General features: G+C 52.6%; 1 protein-coding gene across 4 annotated transcripts in view; it reads right to left on the bottom strand.

The window, feature by feature from the left end:
* Nucleotides 1-7,372: 7,372 nt before the first annotated feature.
* ZFAND3 (zinc finger AN1-type containing 3) overlaps nucleotides 7,373-25,904 on the bottom strand; it is a 314,249-nt gene continuing 295,717 nt past the window's right edge. For 3 of the 4 annotated variants that reach the window (XM_033099911.1, XM_033099924.1, XM_033099914.1), the window contains one exon: nucleotides 7,373-9,709. In XM_033099911.1, the coding sequence (XP_032955802.1) occupies nucleotides 9,555-9,709 (155 nt within the window). In that variant the 3' untranslated portion in view covers nucleotides 7,373-9,554. The remainder of the gene's footprint in view (nucleotides 9,710-25,904) is intronic. The other variant, XM_033099906.1, reaches the window with a different exon arrangement.

Raw genomic sequence — 25,904 nt, 5'->3', positions numbered from 1 at the left:
GTGCAGGTTTCTCTCTCCCGGGCCCAGCTCAGCGGCTACTGTATTATGGGTAGAGAGGCTCAGGCAGGCATGTGTGGGCTGTGAGGGCCGGCACTTCCCTGAGCCTCAGTTTCCTCATCTGTCAAATGGAGCCGATAGTAATACACCACAGGACTATAAGGAGGAAATACGTGTGTGGAAGGCCCCTGGGATAAGGGCCGGCATGGAGCACGTGTGTGATAAATGCCAGCTGTTTTGATTATCTGCTAACATCATTCCACTGGCCTAAAGCAGTCTTTAGGCCGTTCTGTCTCCAGAAATAGTCCTAAAACTCCATTTCATCATCAGGTCCCTTGTCCCCAAGCCTCAGCTCCTCCATAGCTGCCTCCTCGGCTCCCCTCCTGGCCACACCCTCTCCCACCTTTTCCAGGTGCCCTGCGGAATGAATGCCCTTCCAAGCATGTTGAGTCATCACCCGTGAGCACCCCACCTCAGGGGTGGGGTCCCTTTGGGGTGGGCAGGGCCCTGGGGCAAACCTTTTGTAGCTGCTGTGGGGAAGCCCCAGCAGGTAAACTGATTTAGGGTGTTGGGGTAACAGAGCCTGGCTGGGCTGTGCCTTTGGTGGGACTAGAAGAACCCGTTTTGATCAGCACTGCTGCACGCGTTGGCGAGTGCCCGGGGACGAGGGCTCGTCTGGGCTCTCCCCCGGCTCCGAGCATGGTGGTATCAGGGCAGCCAGGCTGTTTTTCAATTGAGGTGAGATTCACATAAAACTTGCCGTTTTAAGGGAGCAATTCAGTGGCATTTAGTACATTTACAATGTTGTGCAAACAGCACCTCTGTGTATGGAGGTCCAGAAGGCTTTATCTCCCGTAACGGACGCCTCATACCCACTAAGCACTCGGTGCCCCCGCCCTGGTGACGGCACATCTGCTCCGTGTTTACGGATTTGCCTGTTCTGGACATTTCCTTTGAATGGAATCATATAATGTGTGCCTCTCCACTGAGCAGCAAGCTCTTGAGGGGCGCCCTGTTACAACGGGGCGGCACTTTACTTCTTTTTGAGGCTGCGTGTGCTCCACGTTTACCCATCCGCCCCTTGGAGGACTCCTGGGCTGTTTCCACTTTGGGGCCACTTTGAATAGAGCTGCTGCGAACGTGTGTGTGCACCTATGGGAGTCCCTGCTTTCTTTTTTTTTTTGGGGGGGGGTGTGGAATTGCTGGACGATACGGTGATTCTGCTTAACTTTCTGAGGAACCACCAGACCGTTTTCTACAGAGGCCACCGTTTTTCGTGCATGAGGGTGCAAACGCTCTGCACACTTGCCAACACCTGTTACCTTCCATTTTTTGATCCTCACATCCTGTGGAGGTGACTAGCCACACTTTTCACCTGTCAGCCCTGAGCTCCTGGGGCCCACGCTCGAGAGACAGCCAGGGGAAGAGGCAGCCAGGTGAAGTCTTATCATATGGCTTTTAGATCAAGCCTGGAGTCAGGAGACAAACTCGTCATTAGAAGCAAGTCCCCACGGCCAGCCAGTATTCAAGGGGAGGGGCTCCACTTTTTGACCGGAGGAGTGTCAAAGAATTGAGGGATATGTTTGAAAATCACAACATCGCCATGACTTTTCTCATCCACTCACCGAGACCAGTGCTACGTGTAGTGCCAGTGTGTACACCACACGGAGCCTATGCCAGGCCAGCACTCAGCACCCCGCTTCCTCCATCAAGAGTCTTGTCAGCTGATGTACGCACCACTCAGCTACCGGGGTGACACACGCAGACCTCAGCTCATCTCAGCCTGGGACAGAGGAAGGACCTGTGGGCCCCCTGGACCCACAGGTAGTGTGTGCTACCACTGTGACCCTAAATGGCTATTTCACACCCTCAATCCCCCCAGGTTTTATGGAGCCTAAAGTTTATGTATTTTGGTGCCCCCCCTTTAAGAAAAAGAATAAAAGATATGACTACAAAATTAGGTTCAAAAGTGAATACGAAGAATGAGAAATCGTGACACATTACACATTTTTTAACATTGACAAACACCCAAACATACCCAAATCCAGAATATCAACTCAACAGTCGTGATTGTAACACAGGTCTGCAGTTTGGGGGCCCTGCCTTGTTTGGCTGAACTCCTTGAGCATCCGAATCTTCACGTGATAAATGTTTCATAATATCGTGTAAGAATAGAAAGAGTCCTCAATCTTTCCTCCAGCACGGTTGATCAAAATTTGTTTTGAATCATTGGTGCGTCAGAAAAGTGTCTTTCATCTTCACAACTCACACCATCACATACGTAAATTTCGAGAACTGTTGGGGAAACAGTTACCGAGTTTCTTTCCTGTATGAACCGAAGACTCTGGGACATGGCAAGAACACCTGACCTTTCCTGCTCTGCACCGACAAAGTACGGAGCCATGGCTGTGATCACTGCATGGCTGAGTGGTCCAGACGAGAGCAAACGTCTGTCGTGAGCAGGCAGCAATGAGAATCGAGTCTTCCTCTTTGAAGGTCACACATCCGATGACTGCTGGAATGTCCCACGGACTAGCGTCTGGCTCCAAGTCTTGTTTCCTTCTCACTCCCCTACCCTCTGGGCCAGGTTCTGTAGGACACGTTCATATTGCAGCAACCTCGGCCCTGCACCTTCAAGCCATAGGATGATGGGTACACAGTGGGCAGAAGGGGTCTCCCTGGAAGCCATCCCGACCCCAAGATGACCATCAATAACCCAACTAAACACGGAAGTGACTGCAAACCACACAAATATGTCCCACTAATTCTGAACTAAGTATGTCCCCCACTCAACATCTCCTTAGCCAAATCCCCAAAATGCCCACATGGCCTCAGCACCACCCAACAGAAGAGGATGTGTGACGGATGGGAAGTTGGAATGGAAAGAGGCACCAGTTTCAACCAACTGCAGGTAAAGTGTCTCGTTCTTGCAGTTTATACAACCTGGGAACATGTGAACCCATCGCCAGGCCCATTGCAGGGCCACGGGCTCAGCTAAAACTTCATTTCACTGTAATTCCACCCCAGCTCTCCATCAAACCTGTCACCCTCCCTCATCCAACCTCACACACACCCGATGACCCTGCCTCCTCCTTCCAGGAGGAAACAGAACAGAGAACGTCCCCAGCCTCCCCGGGCCACTTCACCTGCCTGCCCGTGCCTGTGCGTTTATCTTGGGCACCGCTCTGGACCTGTCCCCTCCCTCCTACATCTGTTTCTCCCTCTCTACTGGTCATTCCATTAGTATAAAAACAGTCATTTCTCCTTATTTCAAAATTAACTCCGTCGCCCCCGTTCGCCACTCCACTACTGCCCAATTCTGTTTCTATTACAGCAAAATCCCTTGAGAAGGAGGCTCCGGTGGCTACGCTGCCTGGTTTCTCCGACCCAGTGGCCAATCCCCAGATGCCAGCCGAGCGGCACCTCCACAGGTGGCCACCCGCCTCTCCCTGAAACACATCAGGACTCCACGTCTTGGTCTCTGCCTCCCTTGCTGGCAGCTGCTCCTCAATCTGCTTTGCAGGGTCCTCGTCTCCCTGGACCTTGTAACACTCAATGTCCCTGGCACAGGCTCCGTCCATCTCCTTTCCTCCCTCCCTGACCTCAGCCAGGCTGGTGACTCTAAGTACTAACTATGTGCCGAAGACTCAGAAACGCACACCTCCAGCCACACAGGCATGTTCTCTGCACTTCCACCTGGACGTCTAGTCTGCACCTCTGTTCTCATCCAACCCCCAACTGTACTCCTGCGTGGGTCTTGTGATGGTATCTCCACCTCCCTGGTGTTCAGGCCAAAACCATGAGGTCACCCACGACTCCCCGCACTCTCCCACACCCAATCTGTCAGGAACTCCCGTCACCTCCACCTTCAAAGTCAGTCCAGAATCTGCCTCCTCACTACTGCCCTGCTACCTGAGCTCTGTCCGCACCCCCCTCCACACAATCGCCTGGGCTCTCTCTCAAGTAGCCTCCTCCCTGGCCTCTACTTCCCTTGCTCCCTTCCCAGCTATTTTCCTTAAAACCCAAGGCAGACCCCATCCGTCCACAGTAGTTGATGGGAAACACCCCCGATGGTCCCCAGCTCAGAGAAAATCCCACAGGTCCTGCACTTACCTATCCCCTTGCACTTACGCTTTATTGCTTATCTGTCCCCTTGTCATATGCTCTGCGCTTCCCTTATTTTGTCCCCCTGTCCCCTGTGTTTTTGGTCACCACTGTACCCCCAGTACCTGGAATGGTGCTGAGCACATAGCAGGTGTCGAATAAGAGCCACCACAGCCAGGGCTGGGGGCAGGAAGGAGCCCCTGATCATAGGCCAAGAGCTTCCACCCTTCAGGCTGTGTCCTGATCACTGCCCCGTTCCTTTCGGGTGCCGGGGGCTGTGTCACCAGGGCAGATCCCTCTTCCTAGTCTGGGGCCACCCTCCCCAGCGTTTCCTGCTGCCTGGGGGGCCTGGGCCTGTGGACACCAAAGCACCTCCCCAGGGGGGTGGCAGAGTCTCCTGCCTGACCCTGCGGCCCTGCTGTTCCCAGAGCCCCGCCCCCATCATGTCCACACTCCCCAGGCAGCCGAGGCTCTTCCCACCTGGGGGGGGGGGTGCTGCATGAGGAGGTGGAACAGGAGCCCCCACCCTGACCACTTGTCCAGCCTGGCCTCCCGTCTGTGAACCCAGCAAGACGGTTCATCGCCGGCCATGCGTGAACACAAGCCCCGCATTTGGGGAGCATCTCATTCACCAACAGCTTAATCCCCAAATCTGTGAGACCCCCTTGAGCCAGCAGCTGTGTGTCACCCCCTTCCCAGCCAGGCCCTCGAGCGCACATCCTGAGGGTGACCTGTCAGTGTTATTTTGCAGGCCTTTTCCAGAAGCTGCCTGGGCGCTGGCGAGGTCTGAGCCAGCGAGGGGGGGAGCAGCGTCTCCGAGGGAGGAGCCAGCTCCGGAGCCCGCAGGCCCCCGGGGGCCTCTCGCTCTTGCTTACTGCCCACCGCAAACCCCCTGCAGCAGTTGATGGGAAACACCCTGATGTATAAACCCATGGAACAGGATTTAGGCCATGGGAAAGGCGAAGCTCCAGGAACTGGCCAGCATCCCGGGCAGGTGTTTTGGGCTTGGGGACAGCGCAGCACTGAGCCCCACACACACTGGAGACTCCAGGCCTGCCTGGCAAAAATTAACCCAGTTCTTTCTCAGGAAGCACGTAAGGCGCGCAATGAACCGCAGCAGCCAGTCCCAAGTCCCTAGGTGTGCTGATTAAGGAAAGGTCCTGCGGTCAGTCCGTCATGTGCGGTGCCTGCGCTACACCTGCCACCTGCCTCTTCCCAAACCTGGGCTCTGGCCAGGAAACCAGCACCAGGGGACCTGGACAAGGGCCAGGGACCTGGAAAAACTCCACTTTGGGAAGAGCTGGGACACGCTGCTTTCTAAGACTCAGCGTCCCAACACCTTGGCAGGGCTGGTCCCTTCCGTCTTTTCTAAAATTTTTATCGGCAAATATTGGGTAACAGTGTGCTTCTCCAGGGCCCATCAGCTCCAAGTCGCTGCCCTTCAATCTGGTTGTGGAGGGCGCAGCTCAGCTCCAAGTCCAGTCTCCATTTTCAATCTTGGTTGCAGCCCACCATCCCATAGTGGGAATTGAACTGGCAACCTTGTTGTTAAGAGCCTGCGCTCTAACCAACCGAGCCATCTGGCTTCACCTCCAGAAACTCAGAGGCAGCTCGGTGTCTGCAATCTAGTTGTGGAGGGTGCAGCTCACTGGCCCATGTGCGAATCAAACCGGCAACTCGGCTGTTAAGAGCTCGTGCTCTAACCATCCGGCCGCCCCCCTTCTTTTTTAATGTGAATTTTAAAAATTAACATTATGCAGGTGTACGGTCTTAATAGTAGTAAATATCATAGTGCTTCATTTCCATCCCCCACCCCAAAGAAAATTCCTGGACTTCAGCTTTTTCTGCTGCATTTGTATTTCTAAATAATGTATCGCTCTCTTGAATTTTCTATTTCAGACACTGACTTCCTCTCCGAACAGGAACTTAGCCCTTTTGTGCTACACACACACACACACACACACACACACACACACACACACACTTTCCTTTGTCTCCCAATAGCGTTCCATCATCCATTTTTGCCAGAGCAACACTCATCATTATTTGTATGTGTTTACATTATTTGTATGTCGGTATTAGTCATAGCTGAGTCATGTAGGGTCTATGGTTCCTCTTCCTTCCGATTTTTTGTTTTGCAATAAATTACCTAATTTTATTTGTGTAATTTTCTATCTCAGATTTACATCCAAACCCCGTGAGAGAAGCGTAAATCAAGTGTTGACACTTTCAGCCCCATCAGAGCCGCGTGCAGTCCTGGCGCCCTGCCCGCTAGGTGTGGACGGGGCGCTGCAGGCCTGGCCCTCGGCCGTGCACAACACTCTTGAGTTTCTGCATTTTTCTCTGCTTATTCCTTTTTCTGGAGCCATTTCTCAGGAAGCTTTGAGACTGGCTGCAAAGGAGTCCATTTTCTGAGGCCCCTGCAGACTTTTCCTGGGTGTTCCTACTGCTCTGGTGCCTGTCTGGGGTCCTTGCTTCTCTGTAGCGAGAGGGCTCAGTCCCCCGAGCGTGTGGCCGGCCACTGCCTTGCTGAGCACGTCCCCAGCCCAGGGCTTCCGGTTCCTCACTGCTGCCCACGCAGAGCGCTCTCCATTCCCACTACGTCCTCCCCACAGGCTCCTGCTGGCAGACAAGCCTCCCTGCTCCGCCGGCAGTCCCAGCGCCTCCTCCAAGGGCACCAGCCCTGTGCTCTGCCCGCTGGCTGTGGCTTGTTCTCCGCCGTGCATCTCTGACTTCCTGAGGATTCTTCGTCATCATCACTACGACCACTGTGCGCCCAGGGCTTCTGCCTTACGGGTGGTGGGGAGGGATGCCACTCCTGTCACCCCCCACCTAATGTTTTTAAACATCGTAAGACGTAGTAAGTGTATCCTTTGCACCAAGGAGTTCACACAGCAAATACATCATTCTGATCCTCCTTTCAGGGAGACTGCACCCTCCATCCTCAGGGTTCTTCCCTCCTGGGGTGCGGTTTGGGTCCCGCAGATGCTGCCCCTCCCCCCCAGGACCCTATGTAACCTCCCTGCTGCCAGCAGAGGCCTGGCCCAGCCGACAGCTCCCGTGCCAGGCCCACGGCCGCCCACAGAGCAGGGGAGCAGCTGTTTGGCCTGGACGCTTGCTGGACTCACGACCCCCAGGCAATGCAGACTCTCTACACACAAGAGCCCCCCCATCCCTCCCCAGCTCTGGCCAGGATGACCTTTTACCATTTTACCGGTTATGTAGGTGGTACATAGGAGAGTGGGTGAAACAGAGAAATCCAAACTTTCATACGATTGGTTTAATTTTTTTTTTCAGCAGGAGAAAAAAAGAATAAAGTTACAAGATTCTTTTAATATTTTCACAATGTTAAAACTAAAACTGAGCTCTAGGCTATGTGTGTAAGTAAATCTAGAACACAAAAGGGTTAAATAAGATTTTCTCTTTTAAAGATACAAGAATTTAAGCTTTCCTTACATTTAACAAACTTCACAGAACAGATAACTGCCAGGGAACAAGCCCCCCTCCCCCCAGCTCTACCATCAGGAAGTGAACGAGGGCTTGGAGCCCTGTGTGCGGCCGGGCTCCCCAGGGAGCCTGCTTCCCTATCGCTGCCTGAAGCCGGTGGGACCTGAGGGCTGGAGGGCTCGCCTCTTGGGGATCAGAGCGTGGTGGGGGCCTAGGCGCCGCCTCACTGAGGATGGCCATGGACTGGCCAGAGGGCCGTGGCTTGACAACAGTGGTAAACGCGGGCAGACCCGGCCCCTCTGCCCTGGGCTGCCCGAGAGCAAGACACTGGTCTGGGTCCTGAAGCAAAAATTAAGGCTGGAGATTTTGCAGCGGATTCCACTCTGGTGGGGTGGGGTGGGGTGGGAGGAGGTTGGGAAGAACATGATTTCCTATTTCAGTATTTTGGATCAAATAACATTTGAAGTTACAGGTATTGATTTGCAGACAGAGTTGAAGTGCTTGCTGTGACATAAAAGGGCAAGTTGCTGGGCTAATACTCCAGTAGGCTGTGAGTGGGCAGATGCAAACGGCCTCTGTAGGAGCCTTCCACTGCCACCAACCTGGGTCAGACAGGGGCTGGGGACACTCACCCCTGCCCCGCTTTCAAGGGAATCTCGATCTACCTGCCCACCCCACCTGACTGGTACTGATCCCCAACATGGGCACACAGGCCCATCTCCACCCTCCCCACCTGGCCTGAGCTACTGCAGCTACTGAGCTCCTCTCTGCCCACGTCTAGAGGCACAGGCTGAAAATCGTGCCCTGCCCTCCCACTCACCTGCCAGAGCCAATGTCTCCCGGAGCTGGGCCAGGGCCACGAACCACTGTCCTAAGATCCAGCCCGCTGTCCCCCCCTTACTAAACGTGCTAAGTGGTAGATGTGGACTGGTGGTCCTTGGGCAGAGGGGCTGCAGACACGGGAGGCGGGGCCATTGTCCTCTCCGCGCCCCACCCCCACCCCAGGGGCTGAGCAGGCTCCTGCTGGAAGAGGCAGAGTCTGCGGGCAGCAGCGGCCCAGGCGCTCCCCAGCTCTTCCGCTGATTCCTGTTGGCTATGAAACGTCTTTAAAAAAACTCCAATATAGAAATCTAGCTGCAGAGGCCAGTGTGCAGACCCCAGCTGCAGCTGCTGTGCTGCGATTAGCCTTATTTGATCAACTGCCAGATCCCTGTACGTGGCAAAAGCAAACCAGAGCCAGTGGGTCAGGGGGCGCCCCTGGCCGCTTCTCATGACCACGGGGTCCTGCGTAGAAAGGTGGTTTTCGTATGTGGACTAGTCTTGAGTGGAGCTAATTTTCAAAGTGAGGTTACTGTTTCTCTTCTCGTATGATGAGAGAGTTTTTTCATAGCAAGTCAGGTAAAAAATTTAATAAGATTTTCCTAAGAACCTGCCACCCACCCCCATTTCCAGCTCTGCGGGAGAGCGAGGCCACCACCCAGCCCAGCCACGTGGCATCTCAGCAGCCTCCTGTGACCAAGGCACGCGTGGCCATCAGGTAACCTGGCTACTGGGAGTAAGGATAAGCGAAGAGGTGAAAGGCCGGACATTAACCAGAGTTTCTGGCAAAGCCATGTGCGTCGTGGGAACTTTCACATCAGCTTCCACTCCTCCATTCACTCAGAGTCTCCGTCTGGAACACTTTCCGCTTAAGGCTTTTTATAAGTTTGACTCCAGCAGTGACAGGTATGTGTTGTTTTAAATCCACTAGCCATGCTCAAAAAAAAAAATATTCTTCATGTTTTAATTTTATACAATGGCTAGCAGGCACCTTAGTAACCAGCCAGAAATCAATTTCAACCACCATCAACCCCTAAACTACAGTACCAGGATGGCTGGCTAAAGAAAGGAAACAGACTGGCTGTAGTCTGACGCGTGCCCAGTACAAGGTGTCTGGCTGACTTTGTCCTAGATAAGGCTAACATTAGTGAGCTAAGAACAGCGTCGTGTGGCGGCCGCCCCGGGCTTCAGGAGCACCCCTCCCCAATGCGCTGGCAGGAGCGCCCCACTTTCCGGTCCAGTTTCACCATTTTCATGATGGCTTCCTCTCGGCCGCGGCCCATGTGGTCAAACGTACAGTCGTGCTGCTCGGGGAGGCGGTGTAACATGCAGAACACGTAACCTGCAGCAGCGGGAGAAGCAGAGAACAGACCATCAGAGCGGCCGCCTGACGCCCAAAGCCCAGCTCTCACTCGGGTCCGGAGGGTGGGGTGGGGGCATCTCGGTGAGTGGATGGTCACGGCAGGGGCTCCTGCTGCTGAAGAGTTTATTACAATACCCCCTACCCTGTAACAAGGGGCCTGCACACCACATTTCACAGCTGATCCTTCCGTCAGTCCAACATCCTCAAAACGTCCCAGGGCAGCTGCTCAGAGGCTGGCTCTGCATTTACTGCTGCTCCTGCCTGGACCCTAAAGGAGGCTGCTGCAGCGAGATATACCCCCTTTCCCTAGGAAATGAGGGGGCTCTGAGCCCCTTCTCTCCCAGCAGCCGCCATGAAGGCGGGAGAGCACAGAGCTGCCAGCTCAGCACTTTCTCTGGCTTGGGCAAAATGTAATATCCACCCCAGGACACCTACCATTTCTAGGAGGCAGAGAGGGAGCAGAAATGATTATGGCTTAAATTACATTCTACCTGCTGTATAGCTAGGGCCTGGGGGGATGGTGGGAGTGATCAAACCACAGCCCACAAGTGAGTGGGGCATCTCAAAGGAAAATGGATTTCAAGTGCTGGAAAAGGTACTACATATAAACAGAGGAAAGAACAGAAATGCTGAGCTCGAATCATCATCTCAAAGGAGCCTGGTGCTCCTAACTCCACCTGGCAGGTAGGAGGCTGGGGCTCCCGCTCAGGCCTTTCCCCTCCACAAGTGGAGGGGGCTGCAGGGCCATAGGAGACACTGGTGGGGCTGGCAAAACAAAGGATGAAGGAGAGGCAGGAAGAGGGAGCAGATGAAGTGTCACCGAAAGGAAACAAGGAAAGGAAGCCTCAGGGCGTCAGCAGAGAGGCTCAGAGGTCCAAGGGAACACACAGCGGTGTCAGCATGAGATCCATTCCTTCGTCCCCTCTTCTGGTTCATTTCTAGAGATGCTGATAAGTAAGTGGATGAGTGTGGGGGTGGGCACCTCCCATTCCCTAGGTCTGTCTCTTTCAGGGAGAGTGGGGTTGGTGAGCTGGCTCCCCGCCACCTCTCACCCCATCAGTTGAATCTGGCCACACCTCCAGGCCCCTGGGCCTAGACCAGGTCCACAGGACCAACCTGCAGATGAATCTGAATCCTTTCCTAAACCTACCCCCACCCCGGCCCCTGGAGCGGACGGACCCTCGGCCCGGTAAGTGCTCCCCTCACTCTCCCAACGAACGTCTTTCTTTTAAGCCTAGATCCCGGTGGCCACAGCACCACTCCTTATGACCCGTCCATCTCCACACCCTCAATCTCTTTTCTTCTCAGCGATGAAGGGTAGAGGCAGTGATTTTAGAGGAATAACCGCAATTGAAGCAAAGGCTGAGTGACCAGGATGGACAAAGTTTCAACCGCCTTAACTTTAAGATTACCTTCGCCCCGAGAATTCCCCTCATGGACACTACAGCGCTGCCCTGGCGCCTTGGGCTCAAGCTGTGCACACGCCTGTGCACACGGCCAGGGAGGCCGGGCCCACCCTCTGTGTGCCAGCGCACATTATTAACCGCTTCCCAGGGAGAGGGCGGCAATGTTTGCTTCTACATTGGGACTGGGTTTAAGGAAAAAAGAACAGAGATGAAATTTTTGCCTCCTGAGAAGCGGAGCTCCCATTTGGTCCAAAAGCAAAGTTAAGACTAATGAGTTCATGTGTTCTATTTACTGATAAGTTCATTACTCGGAGATATTGGATACCAGTTGTCTTTCTCCTAAAGGATTTCTCCGCAGAAGTGTGGATGGCCTCAATATGCACCCTCCATCTAACAAACACCATCATCTTCTTTGTGGAGCAAAGCCCACCCGACGGGGGCAACCTGCTGCCAGGTCAGGGTTTGGCACAAGGGCACCAGCGGTAGGGAGGCCTGACGTGTGTGCATTTTATAAGGGGCAGGGGAGGCCTGCTGTCCCTTGTCTTCCCTTTCTTCAAGATACTGGGAGGATGCAGGGGAAGGTCCCAGGGGCTCCTCTCTCCTTCTGATGAATGGCACTGGTTGAATAAAAACAGCAGGAAATGGATTACCCCTGAAACTACCCTGGCCCTGGTTTCAGCCTAACAGCTCATCAGTCAAAGGCAGACTGGGGTGGCGGGGAGAGGCTCCGGTCATGTGCTCACTGTGCCCCTTGTAACTGTGCTTGGACTGCCTTCCGACAGCTCGGGGGCGGCCCCCTCGGGGGATCTGGCACGGCAACCACAGAGGCGTCCTCATATTCTCTCTACACCCAGGATCCTCCATCCAGCCCAAATACTTCATTTCTTTACAGTTCTGTGAACTGTAAGATACACCTTGACACTTGGCTTTGATTTTTGAAGGTGAAAGCCAGTAAACAGCAGCTAAGTTTTGGGAGTGGTGCTGGTCTCAATTCCAATATGTGGCACTGTAACTCACTGAGGGAAAGTCTGGAGAAACTTCTGGAAAGCTCCGTTTCCAAGGTGCTGCACTGAGGTGATTAGACAGCACAAATGAAGCTCGTTCCCTCTCCCGTCAGGATGGCTCACCGAGCGGAGGTTACACGACGGAACTCGTCCCCGGTGCCGAGCAGGCGTGACCCACTGACAGCAGCCAATCGGCTGAATGACTTTCGGTGTCAGTAGTCTCCGCAGGCTGTTCTGGAGACGGGAGGGCAGGAGTCTTTATCCTCTTCCCTTAGTACCCCACAGACCTATTTCTAGGAACCAGTGCAAGTGTCATGAGCTTTCGATGACTCTGATGGTCTTCTGGAGACCAAGCTGGGTGAGGAGAGAGCTGAGTTCCGGCTGCCGGGGAAGGTGATGGTCCTGAACTTCAGTGATGAACAGCCGTAAAGCACAAGGGACTTACAGCCTCCATCGTGGCCAGGCCGTCCTCCAGGCCGGTCATCAGACACCAAGTGGGACCTTTCGAGTGCGGGTCTAGCAAAGCAGAGCCCAGAAGGGACGAAAGCACAGAGGACACTGAACTGAGCAGCTAAGCTGTGACCCAGGCTCTGCTACTGTCACCCAGGGTGTCACGCAATTCTTTCTTTCCTGATTTAAAAAAGTTACATATCAAAATTGCATTCTTTCACTCGTTCACATACATGCAATCCACATCTACACTCTCCTTATGGGCCCCTAGTTCAGCATCACGTAGTTTTGAAAACAATTTCAATATACTTTTGCTTATGACAGCTGGACACCATATAGTGCTTCGGAGGGATAAAGGGTAGGAGAATATGAGGAAAAGGATGCTGACCCCCAAGAGAGGAAAACACCGAAGGCCAAAGTTTTTGAAAATATGATCTGCCTGCTAACTTCGGCTGAACCTCCGCCCTTTCCCTGCCACGTCACATGACTGGCTCCCCTGCTCCTCGGAGACCCAGATGACTGGTTTTCCATGAAATACTGGCCTAAGCGGAAGCTGCAGAGTTATCTGAACAAAACACTCAAGCACTTGTGTGGGCATTTCTTTGCTTGCTGGCATTGAGGGCAATTTGGGATGAGCCCTTAATTACAAAGAGAGGGTGAAGCAGCAGCTCCACGAGCACTTTGTTCCATGGCCTATCCTTCATGGCCCTCTCTGCCTGCCGCTACCAGGCATGTGACAGGCCATCCTGGGCATGGGAAGAGGGAGGAGGCCGGACCACCACAGGTGACATCAGTTAGCCCCCTGCGAGCTGGGCTGGAAGGTCTCCAGAAGGTCTCCGGCAGCTACACCCTCAGTGTGAAAAACCTTCAATTAACCAGGCAACATCAGGAGGGGAGGAAGACCTGCCTGTCTAGACAGCCAGTGGCGGAGCCAGCCGGGGCTCGTCCTGGGACCCAAGCCTGTGGCTGAGGACAGCGAGCGATGGGGCGACAGCAGGAGCTTCCCTGACGTCACCATCAGAGACACAAAATTATGGAATAAGGCAAAAACATACCATTCCAGACCCATCTACCCCTCTGTCCCAAAAGGGTTCCCTGTGAATGAGACACGCTGAAGGGAGCATTCAGGTCACTCGGTCACTCACCCTGGCCACCGGCCTAGGGGATTCTTGTGGGAGGACGGGCATTTCAATGGAGGCTGCTCATGGGTGCAAACAAGCACCTCTGGCCTCGGCCCTCCTGACTAGACCTGGGGACTGTGACCAGTGAGCCAAAAGCCACACAGACGACACACGCTGGCCCAGAAAACAATCGCAGAAAACGGAACTGAAGCTCCTTCTCCTCAGACTCATAAAGGTCTAACATGCAGGTTTCTAAAAATGCTCATTTGGCCAGAACCAAACTTCAGACCTGACCCCTGAGCTTTTAAAGCTAACAGCTGAAAGTTACACAATTTATTCAGATCCTTCATCCACAGCTAACACTCATCTCTGCTTACACAGGCAGGAATGTGGGTTTTCTGCGACTAAACAAAAAACGATCTAGAACACTCTGCACAAAGGCCATCATTAGGCAAAGATAACACAACACCCAGCACCTTGCTCCCAGTGCTATGAAAGGTGCAACAGAGTTGTTTCACTCACTTGTTTACAAAACCCAACAACAATCAGAGCCCAGGGCCGAGGGGAAGGGCCTGGGTTCCCCAGCGCCCAGCAGTGCTGGCCGGCAGGGCCCTGGGGCAGCTGAGCCAGACGGTGGCCTCAGCGCCAGTTCCCTTCCCTCCTGCTCGGCTCCCCGCACCCTCTGGCCACAGGAAGGGCTACTGCATTGGGGGTGGGGAGGCGGAGGGAGGAGGAGGCAGGCAGTGCAGCCCTTCCCCTTCCCCAGGCCCTGGGTTCCCAGGCCAGCACTTCCTTCCAAACCCTAAGGACTGAGCAGGAGGTGGAACTCTTTTCCTATTGGAATTTCCTAAGGGAGACAAAGAAAGCGATGCCAAAATTCACATTTAAAGTCTGAGCCCTTGTCATTTTTATTCAATCCCTGCCAGACAGAAATGTTGCTTTTTGGCTTTATCTTGGAGTAAAAAGTACCATTAAAGTTGGCAAAATTGGGCAGCTCTGGATACTTCTGGACTTTAATTAAACATTGTTTCCTTGCAGATCCCTGCCCCTTGCAGGCTCCCCCAGGGGCCGGGCTGTTTTAAAGGCAGGGACCAGGGTAGGCCTCAGCTCCAGCTGCTCGGGTGTTTCTACCTCACTTGCAAGATGTTTTACACTTTCTTGCTCATTTGACTTTCAAATTGTCTAAGGTTCAAGCAGAACCTAAAAATACTGACAAGCGTGGGGGCTGAGGCACTGTGAAATGATCCACTGGTGTGCCTGCGGTGGCAGTGCGCGTGCAAGCCGTCTGCACAGACCCCACAGCCCGAGGCACAGCCCCCCCCCCCCCCCCGCCCCGCTGGTGCAGCCCCCTCCGAGGCCCTGGCAGGTGTGTCCAGCTGGGAAAACCAGAGAGCGCTGCCACCGATGCACAGGGGCTCCAGCAAACGGAGCCTCGCCCAGGCCTCCCGAAGCTTCCTGGGAAACCTGGGTAAGACCCTCCAAAGCTCAGCTCGCTAATAGGCCCCACTTGCTATCCAAAGTGCCTATTTAAAAAATAAACGACAAACATGCCTGACCCAGTGTTTGAAATGAACAGGCAAGCTCGTTAGAAAAAAGAATCCGTTTTCCAGCTAGGTAAGGGTTCCTTAAAGCTCAGGACAGCTAACGGACCTCATAGCTCATTTGTTAGTACACCCTGGGAGCAGCGGGAGGCTCCAGGAGAGCTTGTTGGAAAGCATCAGCCATTTACACTCGCACGTGGCAGCAGCAGTCCCTGGACTGCACCACCATCCCCTGACCCAAGGCCCAAGGCTTGGTCTTAGCACAGAAATGTAGTAAAGGATCTTAATGCATCTTATTTCATCAGGCTCATGGTACAGGCAAAGCAGCAGCAGGTGTTTTGGGAATGGACTGTGTCTACTTTCCTTTCTTCCCATCCCTGACTTGGCATCGTAGAAGGAAAAGCATCGCCACACTCCAAGAAACGGAAATGGATCCCGGCTCATGAGTGGCTGACACAGAGCCCGGCTGGGCTGGGGGAGGGACAGGCCGATGGGCAGAGGTCAGCTGCCTGGAGAGCTGGAACTGAAAAGCCACAGCGAAGCTGGGTACGTCTGTCTGCTTTTCAAAGGGAAGGAGAACCTGTAATCTAGAAGAGCCCACTCAACAATTTAATAAAACCACTGAATCATACTGAGACAATTCTAAAACAGAAGCAATCATGTTTCCCCCAAACCAATTAAAGTACCAGTTACATAGATACGAGCTAAATGTTAGAACAAAAAGCAGAGTGATAGAAAGCAAAGATACAAGAGCCTATTGTGGGGACAGAGTCCCAGAGAGCAGTTTCCAGGCTCTCGGCCTGGCGTGGGGAGGTGCTGGCTCGGGTAGAGAGAGAATGACCATCAGCTGTGACTGGTTGGCCGTCAGCTGTAACCGGTTAGCCAACTGGCTACTGACGTAACTGCGGGGCTGCGTTGATGGTTGGTTGGCGGGCAGAGAAGTGAATGGCGGACTGCGGATCGTGTGGCTACTACTGCGTGTGTCTCGCCTGGTTGCCAGAGAGAACATAGGGGTATGACTCCCCTACCTATGGCTCCGTGGGTGTTCCCTTTTGGCCTCACCATATCCTGCGTTCTTATGTGGGGAGTGGGACCAGAGACCCCACAGGCCACCCCACACAACAAATGGCGCAGCGAGCAGGGTCTCCAGCACGACACCTGTGCAACCAGCTCTACAAGAGCCGTCAGCACGAGAGGGAAATGACACTGTCCCAGCCCAGCTTGAGGAAGCTTCCGACGCAGTGTGTACACACATCATTTAAAAAGTATACAAAAGTCACCACTCTTGGTATCCTAATGCAGCCTCTGCGGACCAGCCTCATTCTTGCAGAAACTCGAACGCCCTCTTTCCTCTCCTCTGTGTGATGTCCGCCCCGTCCCAGGTCGTCCTCTTCCGTCACCCAACTCCGGCAGCCTCACTTGGCCTGACACTCCCGAGAACAAGTCTTCCCACCCTTCATTCTTGCCTCTACTGCGGAAAAAGCCCTTCCTACTTCTCCCACTGGGGTGGGGTGGGGTGGTCCTGGGGGGAGGGTGCCCACACCAGGAAGGACACTGAGCGTCACCTCTGAGGGCTGAGCACCAACTCCGAGCAAACCCCTTACAAGGCCTCCGTGCACAGGGCGGAGGCGCGGCTGCAGGCTCACATTATGCAGGGCTGGTTTATCTGGAGATGAACATATATTTAAAAACCAAGAAAAAACAGCTCAGGGCAGTTTCTGCCAGAGGAATAATGACTTGCTTTCAAACCCCGTTTCATTTTAGCAGCTGAAAGCGGCAGCATTAGCCTGTTGGTACCTGGGGCTCTTTCTCGGATCTGAGAAACCCTAGGAGCTGCCCACAGTCCTGGATCCTCTCCATGTGCCTCAGGGGAACAGTGAAGCAAAAGCGGGGAGCTTTTGGTTTTGGGGGTAACCTTCTCCTCTCCTCAGCAGGCTCCTGATTTGTTTGGCCTTCTCTTTCAGCACTGCCTTGTCCTGTAAAAGATTATCTTCTCAAATGGAGAAGTCCTTAGAAACCCACCTCCACAGCTGCAGTGGAGACAAGAAACAGGGCCGTCCCCGTACCACCCAGTAGCCACTGAGGGCATGGACGGGGCCCAAGGCTCCCCACAGAACGGGGGCCTATGCAGACATCCCTGGAGGCTAAACTAGCAAGAGCCAGTTCGTCCAGTCACAGGAAGTCCAAGTGGAGATGCCATCGGGGGACATCAGACTGTAAATGCCAGGTGTCTCTCTCCGGGGCAACACTCGGAAAGGAAAACTTTCCCCATTTTTCTCTGCTGGCCTTTCCATCCACTCGTTGGGGTTTCAGGGGAGCACGAAGATGACAGACCAAAGCTGGGAGAGACCTATGGCTTAGTCCCATCCCTGCTGTCATGGCAAGTCCCTCAACAGGGGAACCTCAAGTTCTCTTTCTGGATAACCCAGGGAGGAGCTTGTGCTTTGGAGCCCACATGCTGGATTCAAGTGCCTTAGCAGTTCTGTGGCTGGGTAAGCCACTGAACCTTTCAGAGCTTCAGTTGTGTCTCCTATAGAATGGGGTTGTTATGGGCACTGAAGTTCCGTATTTCCCCGAAAATAAGACCTAGCCGGACAATCAGCTCTAATGCGTGTGTCGAGCTGATTTGTCCAGCAAGGTCTTCTTTTAGAAGAAACAAGGTAGCACATGAAGCCCCCGGCACGAGGAAGGCTGACTGTCGTAGCCACTGTCATCCCTGTCACCTCACACAGCACAACTAACATGCCTGGCTTCAAGGCTCGGAGCCCCTCCCCCCTGCTGCCCCCACCCTATGGCTTTCTTTCTGCGCCTCCCTTTTACTTCTCAGTTTAGGCTCCGGTTCCCTTATCCTTTGAGATACCACTACTGACAAAGGAGAATGAACAAGGAAATCTTCCTCTGAACATGTGATGCACAAGTTTCCTCTGTCCCTCTCCACGAACCTGTTTGTACAGACTACAAATGCATGGTAAGTGACAAGCTCAGTAAAGATTTCTGCTCAAGATATGCAAATTTTAGTGAGACTGATTTAAATATATGAAGACACAGCGGGCAGCCTGGAAAGCACCCAGTGGTTAAGGACACCATGAAAGGGACACGGCAACTTTCCAAGGACGGCAGAGAGCAGCTCCTTTGCTGTTGTGGGGGGCTCCTCCGAGAATTCTGCACGCCTCTTTCATAAGCAGAGGCAGAGCATGTACGTTTCCAAGTTTGGTCACGTCCTGACGTGTCTATTTCTCTGAGACTGTCCAGCTGGGAGGTGGAGCGTGAGGATGGGCCAGAGGAAGCAAAAGGCGGCAGACACTGCAAACAATCTATATTTTCACCCAAACGGTGCCAGCATCACATGCATTGTTTTATGTGCTTCTCTTAAGAATGAAGTCTCTCCACATGCTTCTTGTTTTCACCACAATACCTCAAAAAGGTCATTCTGAGGACCTCATGAGTGTAAGCATCCTATTTTCACAAAATTTGAACTTTAAGCTCGTAAGTCCCACAACACCTGCTGTCCACTGTTAAAAGTCTGTGTGTGTGTGTGTGTGTCGGGGGCGGGGGGGGGAGGTGCAGAGAAGCTGAGTTCTTGATTCTCTGTGTTTAAACTTAAGTTTATTTAAACACACCTCCCTGGAGGGAAAGAGGCTTATATTCAGTGTTAGAAGACTGTTTTAGCTGCAGACATGAGTTCAGATTTGAGGCCAGATTATGAACTATATATATAAAGCCCCCACTGAATGGACAGCTTACTCCAGGGTTCTAGAGACTTCCTACCTGGATGGGCAGCAGGTGCTGAACTAATAGCCCAGTTCCATTTCACTTGGGGAGTGGGTGTGGAGGGCTCAGACATGAAAACTCCACCAAATGGCTCCAGTCTGGGTACTAAAAATACCGCGAATAAGGCCTGAGATCACTGAGTCCAGAGCGTCCGGGACAGATGATTGAGCCACAGGCTGTGTGACATACTTACTGTCCTGAGTAACTTACTGTTACTCTTTCCCTGCTCGCTCCACATCTACTGTGCTTTACATACTACAACCATTCACTGCTGGACCCTCTTTCTGTCTCACCCCACGCTCTGCCAAGGTTTAACATTCTAACCATATATGCTAAAAACTCTGAAATCGGTCTCTCTGCCCCAGACCTCTTGGAGCTCCATGCCTCTGTTCCTAATGATCTTCTTGGCATCCTGGATATCACGGACTTAAGATGTCCAAAATGGAACACTTGCTACTTCCCCACAAATGCGCTTCTTCTTCAGTGTCCCCCATGTTAGAGAACCAGGCCACCATGCAGCCTCATGACACACACCGGGGGTCATCACGGGGATCTTCCTCATTCTCCACATTCAATTACCAAGTCCCATGGATCCTATTTCCAAAAAGTCCAATCTGGTGTCTTCTTTCCATTTCTCCTGCCACCAGCCCAAGCGACCAGCATCTCTTGCCCAGGTGACCCCAACAGCCTCCTCGAGGTCGCCCATGTCAAACCATCGTCCTCCCAGCAGCCCACGTGACTCCACACACCCCACCCTGCGAGGAGCACACTTGACTTAAAGCCTTCAGTGGTTTCCCTGACGACCACACCCCTCAGCCTCAGGGCGCCTCCCCGGTTGCCACTCGCCTCCTCTTACTCCGTGTTCTGGACACACTGACCTCCTCACTACATTCTTGCTTCTCTAGGCTTGTTCCAACAGCCCTTCCTCAGGAAGACCTTCCCAGACCCTCCGAGTAGCCTAGAGCCCGCTACCCACTTTTGTAGCATCTTGGACTTTTCCTTCAGTCACTAGTCGCGATTATAATTATAGGGTCATTTGTATATATATTTTTTTCATTTAACTCGTTTCCCTGACTAGATTTCATGAAAGCCAGAAACGTGCTTCTGTAATTTATCACACACACCACACCCCCTGTGCCTACAACAGTGTATAGTTCAGTCAAAGCATTTTGGTTGAGAGAATGAATGAGAGGTTAGTCGACCGTGTTCTCCCAACCTCAGGGGACAAGCAAAAGCCAGGCAAGAGCTCAAGTGGCAAACGCGATGCCCTCCCCCGGCCTTGCAGCAGCACCTGCCCACCCTGCCCTTGTCATAACCCTTGACGTCATGACCCCGCTCCACACTCCCTGTCTCCTCACGGAGGCTGCCCCTGGGAAGCCTTTACTGCGTCTAAAAGCCGCCACACACCGCAGTCCTGCATTTTCTGCTTTTATAGTCCCTCCTTCAAGGAATCGCATTTAGACCCAAGGCTCCAAGTAAACTCTACAAGGTGATGTCCCTTGAATTTATGTTTCCATTCAGAAATTCTCCTCTGAAACTCCAAACTCCTATATCCAACTGTCGATTTGACAAGCACCTCGAACTGGATTGGCAGACAGGAATCTCAGCTGTAACATGTTCAAAACAGGACTCTTAATCCTCCTGACTCCTGTATCAGCTCATCTCCGAGTTTCCCTGCCCCAGTGAGTGACACCACAGACACAGCTACTCGAGCCACGCAGGACTCAGTCTTGATTCCTCTTTCCCGTAGTCCTCACATCATCTTTTTTAGTCATCTTGTTGGCTGTGCCTCTAAATGATGTCCTGATCTGCCCTGCTTCTCTCTAGCTCATGCAAATGCCCTGTGGCAGGAATGAGTGCAGCGTGCAGATGGACTGGGAAGGAAGCCAGGAGGGCTGGGACGCAGTGGGGCCAAAGTTCCACCGTGGCTCGCTGGGGCCTACAGGGAACGTGCTGTTGCCCTGCGTGAGCCTCTGCTGTCCCCCAAGCCTTCTCCCTCACAGCAGGTAGAGGGACTCCTTCCTTCCTTCCTTCCCTCGCTCCCTCCCTCCCTCTTTTCCTTCAGGTAAGTGACCTGAGATGTGCTTTTTTAATGTGTTAATTCCTCTTTGAATAGGTAATACATGAATATAATAGAAATTCAATTTGTATAAGATCAGATTCGGCAAAAGTCTCTCATCCCATTCTCAGTTACCCTCCCAGGAGGCAAAGCAGAGTCCATACATACACGAGCAATTATGTTTATCTCCCAGAAGGATATTTTAAAAATGTAAACCAGATCATGTCACTCCTTTGCTTAAAACTCTTCAGTGCCTTCCCACTACTTTTACAATAAAATTCCAACTCCTGGCAGAGGCCTACTAGCCCATCCGGTCCCCGCCTGCCTCTGCTCTCCAGGGCCAGTGCTCCCACTCCACAGCCGCCTTTCTGGTCCTCAGATCTGCCCAGTCTGGTCCTGCCTCCAGGACCGATGTTGTTCTCTCCATCCTGGACACCCTCCCCCAGCTCTCTGAATGGCGGGCTGCCAGCTCAGCTTCCGTCTCCTCCCAGATGCGGGCCCCATCCCTACTTGCAGCCCCCACCCCTCGCCCTCCTCATTCTGTCATTCTTTACTTCATGACACTTACTCCCATCACAAAGTCTCTTTCATATGTTCCCTTGTTCACTGCATCTGTCCCCCAAGGAATAAAAGCACCACGTGGTTAGTACTTCGTCAGTTTTATCTCCTGCCATTCCTCTGGAACTCAATAAAGATAAGTAGATTGAGTAAATAAATAATGTGAATCAACATTTGACTCCCTAAAAGGAGAAACATTACTCTAGCAACAAAAGTATGTTTAAAACTGTGCCCCTCCCCCTACTCCTGGAGAGGACCGCCATCCCAGTCCACTGGGTGAACGGGTACAGTGAGTGATCTAAAAACTATTGTTGCCTGGGGAATACTCCATTTTTTTTTTTTTTTTGCAGTAGGTGTACTTTCCTAATTATGCTTTTCTATTGCCATTATTATCGAGAGCCTATATTTGCTGAGCTCACTCTGAGAGGCAACCCAGAAATGTCCAAGATGGCATCAGGTGCTCTCCTGGAATTACAACTTTGCTATAACTCATGACCACAAATTAAGTGAGTAGATAATGAAGAACTGAAAATAAATCACACAGATTCCCACTGACATTCTTTTCCTACCCTACTCTGGTATATTTCATTACCCCAGATTCCATGGAAAATTGGTTCTGGCTGGGATAACAGTTCGGTTCAAGGGAAGAACAATTTAATTGATGCCAGAGTATTAACACAAACCTGGCCCTTTAATTTGTAAATCTGGCACTTTCCCCGTTCTTCGGTGAATCTGTAACACTGCACTGCACAGCTCTTGGGAGCACATGTCATCCTGTGTTTTACTCACAAGGAAGCACAAACTCCCTCGTGCTGACTCACAGCTTCCATCTCCCAGGGGATACTGGGAGCCAGTGCGAGTGCGGAGAGTGGAGAGCGTGTCAGACACACAGCAGGTGTCCTTATAATCCAGTGAACAAGCGGCCTGCTCAACTCCTCCAGACACAACGGGGCAGTTGCTAGACTAAGCCTCCTTGACCCAGAGGAAATGTCTTCAATGGCAGTAGCCACTGCCTGTCACCTCCCACGCTACGGCCTAAGAACAACCCATCTCCTGCATCAAAAGCCATCTCCTGACTGATACTTCACAGAACATTTTGGCCAGAGGAGCCTCTAACACCCGCATGGTACGCCTCCCCAGCTCGCCTGCAGCCCCTACGTACTTTCCTGGAGGACTCATCACAACAAGTGAAGCCGGCCCCGCTGGCTGCTGCAGAGAGAACCAGCCATCAGGTGGCGATCCCCACAGGCGGCCAGCCCTATCTGTCCCCCAGCCGTCCACCCGGGCACCGCACATTTTAGCATGTACAACAGCTGGCCATGCCCCGTGATCACGTACCAGGAGGTACCTTCTCCTTCCAACTATGGCCAGGCACTGTGATGGGGCAGAGAATAAACTAGACAGCACAGGTGGCCCTACCGCTCGACTCCACAGGTGACACCAGAGAATACCTGTCACCTCCCAGGAGGGAATAAGCAACGGCACCCTCCCAAGACCACACCAACCCTTGAGGAAATGCCAGTGGGCTTCCCACACCTACCACAGCTCCATTTCTGCCCTGTGCCCACCTCCTCACAGTTCCCTTCTCTACATTGCTTTCCTACTTTCTTTCTTTCTCAAGGTGCCTCAGCAGCTACAGTTGCCTTCGCTCCTGAACTGACAGTGGAGGGTGTTTCTAGATGGCAGGCTCAAGGGCAGGCCAAGTCTAGTGATGCTTGTGAGCACCCATGCCAAGCAGCTTCTACGCGTGCACCTGTCATCGTCTGCAGTCCACAGGAGAGGCCTTCATTTCCTCCTGAGTTGCCTCACCCAACAGGGATGGGAAGAATGTCTGTGCAAATAAGATGTGGAAAGGGGAGCTCTTTCCTAGAGAAGCCAGTTGATCCAATTCTTTTAGGCACCTCTCCAATGAAGTATACGGCTGACTCATGCACCCTTTTCAGTTTTTGGCCTCTGAACTTTGCTCCAGTATTTCATGGTCAGTTTCAGCTACCCGACTATGCAGTGTGACAAGGACCTTACAGCGAGGAGAGTGCCATCTCTCAGCACTTATTCCCTGCCCACCCAGCACTTGTTTCTTTTGAGTCTCTGGGTCTCATGCCCCTCTTGGGACCCAGCTCCTTAGTGGCATGACTTTCAGTCTTGGAGACTGAACAGTTCTAGTGCCCCAGGTCTAGTGCCACCAGGCACTTCTGTGTGAGAACCAGCAACCCACGAGCACTCGGGTTAGTGGGCAGATGTACTGAGCTCTAAAGGGACCTTCTCTGTATCCGCCTTCCAAAGATGGCGGTGCCCCCAAACGCAGGTTCTCTTTTGGTAACACGAGCATAGTATCAACCACCACTGCAGAGCTGTGTTGGTATTTGTCACAGTCTTATCCAGGATCACTGCCAGCAACAAGAAAGCAAAATGAGAAGTGGCGAGGCTTGTCTTCGAGTCTGCCTCTCCAGGGCCCAACAGCAGAGGAGGAAGAGCTATCATGTGATCTTATCAGAACCTTGGTCTGCTTAGGAAAAAGCACTTTCCAGAAACAGAAACAAACTGCACTGATACTGATCTCTTCAGGGGAAAGGTGCTATAGAAATCTCATTTAATAAAGGAGTCAGGCTCCATCCAGCAAGGAAACGAAGCTACCAGGCTCAAGCGTCAGAAGCATGTACTGGTCATCTGTGCACTGTCCACAGAGCTCCAGGTTAGGGGCCAGTAGAGAAGGAAAGAAGAAGTCACTGGTCCCTGCCCTTAGCCAGCTGGAGACGCAGAGAGGAAAACAGCTGAAGGACATAGAAGCAAAGCAAGAAATCAGCTGCCAACAAAAGCAATAGCATCCAGCTCTGTGTAAGGAATTGGGCGCATGAGGTGAGGTTAGTATCCAGGGGGAGGTCAGTTTTCAGGAAAAATGAGGACACGAATTAGCACTTAGGAGAAAATGGAATGTACACGTCAACAAGAATTAAGTGCCTCCTATTACCGAGGCACAGTGGGAGACAAAACGGTGGCACCACTGGGCCTTGCGCTCCAGAAGCATCTATCTAGACGGAGGGACAAGTGGCACATGGGACACAACTGAAACCAGTGCCCTGGGACGACTCATGAGCACCATCTCAGTAGATCACACAGTAGGTCACAGAAATTTTTACCAGTCCATGTTCAATAAAAGGCATCTCGGAAACGTGGGGGTGCTTAAATACGGAATGGGCTACATGGCGGAAAATACAGACAACTCACTTTGCAGTCATCTCCTCACTGTTTAGTTCACCCCATGGGCCAGTTTGGGGACACGAAAAAGTGATGAGATTCCGGGAGCTCAACAGACCTGGGCTCAAATGCCAGGTGCTCCCTTAGTATTTCTGAGTTACTTCAAAGCTTGAGTTTTCACCTCTGTAAAAGCAGAGTGCCATCTGTCCAGTGATGCTCGTAGAAGGGGCCAACGGTAGCACGCAGGTGCAGGCACCCAGCACACACACAGCAGGCGTTCAGTGAAGCCGTTCCTTTTCCTTCCCCCAGAGAACCAAAACTACAATGGTACAGGGTCACGCCTTCATTCCAGTGTTTACTAGGGAGTAGGCAGCACTACGTGCCAGCAGGTGCAGTGCGAGCTGGGATCCACCAGAGAGCGTGATCTGGTCCCTGCCCTCCAGTGCTTACGTCTAGGAAGGACAGACGTGTAGACGGACAATTTCAATAGATTCTGAGAAGTACGGCAACAGAGGCCAGCCATGAACTCCACAGAAGAGAACACTTTTCAGCAGTCTCAGAAAGAGATTAGCAGGTGAAGGGTTTTGTTAAACAGGACACCCAGCTTCTGTGAGGGCCCCTGATGAGGAAAACTGTGGAGACACACCCTGAGCCCAGTCTGGAATTCCTGAGCCCCAACTCGTCCTGGAGGGCCCCATACCAGTTCTTTATCCCTGTGAATGGACTTCCTACTGCGGTAACTAGGGTGCTGGAAAGCCAAAGCCACTGCGTTCAAACATTGGAAGAGCAATCTTGCAGGAGAGGAAGATGATTTGTGACAGCTGCTCTGGAGGGCAGAGTGAGGAGAATGAGGACATACAAGGAGCTCGTTTTCTTTCAACGGAGGAAGTACCTATTCAGTGTAAACTGCCTGGCAACCAGACATGCCACACTCCCTCCAGGCTAGAGATGTACACGGGCTGGATTACCTGCCAGGGCACGGGGGATGTGGTTTCTGCTGCGTACGTTCAGGGGGCTGGACTGACACCAGGAAGGGTAACTTCTAAGTCACTCAAGTGCTTAGATTCCA

The sequence above is a fragment of the Rhinolophus ferrumequinum genome, chromosome 3, assembly GCF_004115265.2.
Source record: "Rhinolophus ferrumequinum isolate MPI-CBG mRhiFer1 chromosome 3, mRhiFer1_v1.p, whole genome shotgun sequence".
NCBI lineage: Eukaryota > Metazoa > Chordata > Mammalia > Chiroptera > Rhinolophidae > Rhinolophus > Rhinolophus ferrumequinum.
The sequence above is the reverse complement of the archived record's forward strand: the minus strand, read 5'-3'. Positions and strand labels throughout refer to the sequence as shown.